Source organism: Gossypium raimondii, chromosome 7 (assembly GCF_025698545.1).
Source record: "Gossypium raimondii isolate GPD5lz chromosome 7, ASM2569854v1, whole genome shotgun sequence".
In the NCBI taxonomy this organism is placed as follows: Eukaryota; Viridiplantae; Streptophyta; class Magnoliopsida; order Malvales; family Malvaceae; genus Gossypium; species Gossypium raimondii.
Window position 1 is genome coordinate 39301512 of NC_068571.1, and position 5370 is coordinate 39306881.

At 42.4% G+C, this 5370-nt stretch overlaps 1 protein-coding gene across 1 annotated transcript; it reads left to right on the plus strand.

Moving 5' to 3' along the window:
* Positions 1–870: 870 nt before the first annotated feature.
* On the plus strand, positions 871–4692 carry LOC105761945 (uncharacterized). The gene is made up of 6 exons (XM_012579876.2): positions 871–970; positions 1384–1457; positions 1573–2623; positions 2683–2840; positions 2902–3114; positions 3160–4692. The coding sequence occupies exons 1-6, from the start codon at positions 871–873 to the stop codon at positions 4690–4692; spliced, it is 3129 nt and encodes a 1042-aa protein (XP_012435330.2).
* Positions 4693–5370: the final 678 nt, after the last annotated feature.

The following is a 5370-nucleotide window of genomic DNA, read 5'->3' on the forward strand; positions in this document are numbered from 1 at the left end:
AATTTTCAAAATGGTTGAATGTCTAGGGTTTTACCATGAGTATTTTTTAATTGTTTGTGAAGTTTAATGGAAGAAAATGAATCTTTGTTGTGAGTTAAACAACTTTTGTTAAGTGGTTTTTAATGAAATTGTTAATTAGGGATTAAATTGAGAAATGTGAAAATTGTATGGTAAATGTGTGAAATTGTGAAATGTATGGGCTGCTATAAGCATATATTAAATTCGACTAGGCTTGGTTAGGGGTGAAATTTCATGAATTTCATTTTTACGAGCCTAGGGACTAAATTGTAAAGAAGTCAAAAGTATAGGGGCAAAATGGTTATTTTGCCATAACATGATTTTGGATTGAATTGAATAGAATGAGGTTTAAATTAGTTAAATTTGATTATATAGATTAAGAAAAGCAACGTACGGAATTTGATCGGGAAAAAGATAAAGTGTTGGAGGAATCGATCGATTTTCTCTGAACAAATTCGAGGTAAGTTTATATGTTTAATAAGCATTAAATTATATTTGATTTAAATTTTTTATTATTATATTCTTGATGATACGATTACACGGAAATATTAGTCGAAGTTTCGGCAACTTATGGATCCCAGTTGAACCTTAGGAATAGATAGGATACAAATGACATGTCATTAGGGGTTACCATGTTTTGGGTGCTGGTCTCGTACGTCCTACAGGTTGCTGAGTTTTCGGCATTTGTTGTGGTTACTTTACAGCTTTTGTGAGCAACACCATGTAGCTACGTCTTGACTGACAGCTTGTGTGAGCAGACCCAGTTATGGCTCGAGAAAGAGCATTAATATGAGATAGTAGTGGTTTTAACCACGTGTTAGTGTCATGGGTTGTGCATGGGAGCACGCAACCATGACAAACTTGTGCGATCCATCGTATTTGAGGGAGGTCATTTGGCTCAACCAAACTGGCCCGTTGCTTGGAGAGATTAAAAGCCCATCCCAAGAGCCTGGTAAATATGGGAAGTGATCCAAGAAGATATGATTATGTAATCTTAGAGTTCTAATTGTATACAGCTTCTAATTGTGTCTTAGAGTTCTAATTGTATACAGCTTTTAATTGTAGCCTTTGATGTGCTTTGAGGCTCAACTATAAATAGAGACCTCTTTGCTCATTGTAATTCATTAAGTTATCAATAAGAATTTTGAGAGTATTCACTCAAACTTTTCTCTCAAGTGTTCTTGTTTTTCTGTGGCTTTCGTTCATCTTTCAACGCTCGTTCTTACTTTGTTCTTCTGCTGTTCTTTGTGAGTGTCTTGAGGGAATTCTGTTGAATCCTTTATCATTGCAAGTTAGGCCGACTTAGGCGTTTTTGCTATTGAATCCTTTATCATTATGAGTTAGGTTGACTTATGTTTTTCTAAGCAAAGAAACTTCCTAATGCCGCACGGATCGCGTGGGAAAACTCTAAGTCCGTGACAGTTGGTATCGGAGCTAAGGTTTGAAGCCACTATTGAAAGATGTCGAAAGAAGTTGCTGGGAACGTTAAGGGAATGGAGACCCGTAGGAGGGCTAGGAAAGCTAGTCGCTCAAGGGACATATTGTCAGCTTTAGAGGATCGTGTCGTCTCTCGAGAATTCCGTGGGGGATATCAAGGAGAGGATTGATAATGTCGATGATAGCCTCCATGATGGATTGCAGTTCATGCAGGAGCAACTCAAAGTGTATGTGACAGATAATGTGGAACAGTTGACTGGTAGAGATGATGCCATTGAGGCTATGGTGGCGGCCTTGAAAGGGGAGATTGCGGAGCTCAAGGGTGAACTCACAATCTATAAGGTTGCTTTGGGCAATGGTGGGTTAGCTGCCGTCGCACCCAAGCCCAATATTGATGTTCCCAAGCCCAAGGAGTTCAAGGGAATAAGGTCTGCAAGAGATGTGGACAACTTTTTGTGGGGAATCGAGCAATACTTCTGTGCCAAAGGCATCACGGAGGATGTCACTAAGGTAACTACTGCTGCGATGTATTTATCCAACGTTGCTTTGTTGTGGTGGTGTCGTAGGTCCACTGATGTAAGACGTGGTGGGACCGAAATCGGAACATGGGAGGAGTTTCGATGTGAGTTCAAAGCACAGTTTTACTCAGAGTATGCCGAGGATGAAGCTCGGGCAAAGTTAAGTCGGCTTGCGCAACAAGGTACTGTGAGGGAGTATGTGCAGGAGTTTAGCGAACTTATGCTCCAAATCTCAGATATGGGGGAGAAAGAGGCATTATTTTCTTTCATGGACGAATTAAAACCGTGGGCGAAGCAAGAGTTACAACGCCGAGGAGTTCAAGAACTCACCAAGGTGATGTCCATAGCAAAATCGTTTGCTGAATTTGGTGGGAAGAAAGACAATCCCAATTCTTCTAAGCCCAGATATAATCAAAAGGGTAATAATGGGGGAGATAAAGAAAGGCCCACTAGGAACGGCAATGGTAAGAAGCCTTGGGACAAGAAAAAGAGTGGGCCTATAAGTTGCTTTCACTCTGATGGTCCACATATGATCAAGGATTGCCCAAAAAAGGCCGCTCTCACGGCTATGGAAGCAAAGGGGGAGTCCGATGTGGAGGACAACAATCATGGTTCAATACTAGGGGGTGTCAAAGACAGAATGAGCCATGGTTTGATGTTTGTAGACATTATTGTGGCTGGCAGAAATTGAATGCGCTTGTTGACACAGGCGCTTCTGATATGTTCATGTCCGAGGAGGCTGCTTGTAAAATGGGCCTCAATGTAGATAATGAAGTGGGTCGGATCAAAACAGTGAACTCAGAAAGCATTCCAATCAAGGGGGTTGCAAAGAGAGTGGATCTTCAGCTCGGCAAATGGTCTGCGAAGGTATCTATTAAGGTAATACCACTTGATGCTTATGATTTTGTGGCTAAGCTTCCTAGATCAGGTTAATGCTCTTATTGCCTCTTCGAGCAATTACATGGTGATTTCAGACACAAAACATCAATGCATGGTGAAAGTGACAAGGAAAAGAAACTTTGAGGGAAAAACACTGTCAGCAATTCAGTTTGCTAAAGGTGTACGGAGAAATGAAGTTTCATATTTAGCAACCTTAAAGATCGAAGAGACCGCTGAGTCTATTACTGAGACCCCAAAAGAAGTGGGTCAATTGTTGCAATCATTCTGAGATGTAATGCCTGCTTAGTTGCCTAAAATTTTGCCACCCAAGAGGGAGGTGGACCACAAAATCGAGTTAGTGTCTGATGTGGTGCCGCTAGCAAAGGCCCCCTATCATATGTCTCCGCCAGAATTAGAAGAGTTGCGGAAACAATTGAAGGAACTTTTGGATGCAGGATTCATTAGACCATCTAAATCCCCATACGGTGCCCCAGTGTTGTTCCAAAAGAAACATGATAGGTCCTTGAGAATGTACATCAATTATCGAGATCTAAACAAGATCACTATGAAGAACAGGTACCCTATTCCTCTTATTGTAGATTTGTTTGATCAGCTTGGTAGTGCAAGATGGTTTACCAAGTTAGATCTGAGATCAGGGTATCATCAAGTTCGGATAGCCGAGGGAGATGAACCAAAGACAGCTTGTGTGACACGGTACGGTTCGTATGAGTTCCTTGTGATGCCTTTCGGACTCACAAATTCCCCAGCTACATTCTGTACCCTAATGAATAAGGTACTTCAACCATTTCTTGATCGTTTTCTGGTTGTTTACCTTGATGGTATTGTGGTGTATAGCAAGTCTCTTGAAGAGCACAAGGGACACTTGAGGGAGGTGTTCCAAACTTTGAGGGAAAATGATATGTTCATCAAGGAGGAGAAATGCTCATTCGCCCAACAAGAGGTGTCATTCCTAGGCCACATTGTGGGAGGTGGTAAGATCCGAATGGATAAGAGCAAGGTTCGAGCCATTTCAGAGTGGGAGCCTCCAACCAAGGTAACGGAGTTGAGATCCTTCCTTGGGTTGGCAAATTACTATCGACGCTTTGTCGAAGGCTACTCTAGAATTACCACTCCTTTGACGGACATGTTGAAAAATGGGAAGGTATGGGATTGGAAACCGGAATGTGAGAAGGCATTTGATCAATTGAAGCAAGAAATGACGAGGGAACCCGTACTTGCCTTGCCAGATTTTGCAAAGCCTTATGAGGTACGCACGGATGAATCAGATTATGCTATTGGGGGAGTACTAATGCAAGATGGGCACCCAATTGCTTTCGAGAGTCGAAAGCTTAATGAGATGGAGCATAGATATACGGTCCAAGAGAAAGAGATGACTACGGTAGTACACTACTTGGGCACATTGAGACATTATCTATTGGGTTCCAGGTTCGTGGTCCTTACCGATAATGTTGCCAATAATTACTTTCTAACCCAGAAAAAGTTGTCTCCCAAGCAGGCTCGTTGGCAGGTTTTACTAGCGGAGTTTGATTTTACAATAAAATATAAACCAGGATGTGCCAACATTGTGGCTGATGCACTCAGTCAAAAGATGAAATTCGCAACAATTAGTCAACCTGATGGCTCTTTGTTGGAACGCATTCGAGAGGGATTGCTCCTTGATCCCAAGACTAAAAATTTGATTGAGCTTGCCAATGAGGGAAAAACAAGAAGATTTTGGCTTGATGGGGAGCTGTTATACACTCATGGACACCGCCTCTATGTGCCCCATTATGAGAAACTCCGTAAGGAAGTCATGAATGAGTGTCATGACTCGAAATAGGCAGGCCACCCAGGGATGCATCGCACTTTGGCCCTTTTGGAGGAACGTTATTACTAGCCTAACATGGGTGCTGATGTGGAAACCTATGTGAAAACTTGTCTAGTATGCCAACAAGACAAGGTTGAGTTAAAGACTCCAGCCGGTTTGCTTCAACCCTTGCCAGTTCTGGAAAGGCCATAGGAGAGTTTATCCATGGATTTTATTATTGGTTTTCCTAAGTCTGACGGGTTTGGGAGTATTCTTGTTGTGGTGGACAGGTTTTCAAAGTATGCGACATTTATTCCGGCGACCAAGGAGTGCCCTACTGAGGAAGTAGCTCGGTTGTTTCTTAGACACGTGGTGAAATATCGGGAGTGCCGTGTTCATTATCGATGATCGAGATGGGCGATTCTACGGTTACGGGCCGAGTGTTCAAGTAAATGGGCTCAGATTTGAACTTCTCCACGAGCATGCATCCACAAACCGATGGGCAAACTGAACGATTGAATACATTGTTGGAGACATATCTTCGACACTACGTAACTGCCACACAAAGGGATTGGCCAAAATTGTTAGATGTGGCCCAATTCTCATACAACTTGCAGCGAAGTGGGGCCACGAATCAAAGTCCATTTGAAATAGTGACGGGTCAACAGCCACTCACACCCAACGCTGTTGTTACCCATTATACAGGACCAA

What these genes read in the sequence shown, in the direction of transcription:
- LOC105761945 (XM_012579876.2), top strand. Translation starts at nt 871, where the DNA reads ATGACAAACTTGTGCGATCCATCGTATTTGAGGGAGGTCATTTGGCTC. An exon ending in CAGTTGGTATCGGAGCTAAG is followed by an intron (nt 1,458 to 1,572) that starts GTTTGAAGCCAC and finishes TGTCAGCTTTAG; the next exon opens with AGGATCGTGTCGTCTCTCGA. An exon ending in TCGGCAAATGGTCTGCGAAG is followed by an intron (nt 2,841 to 2,901) that starts GTATCTATTAAG and finishes TTCCTAGATCAG; the next exon opens with GTTAATGCTCTTATTGCCTC.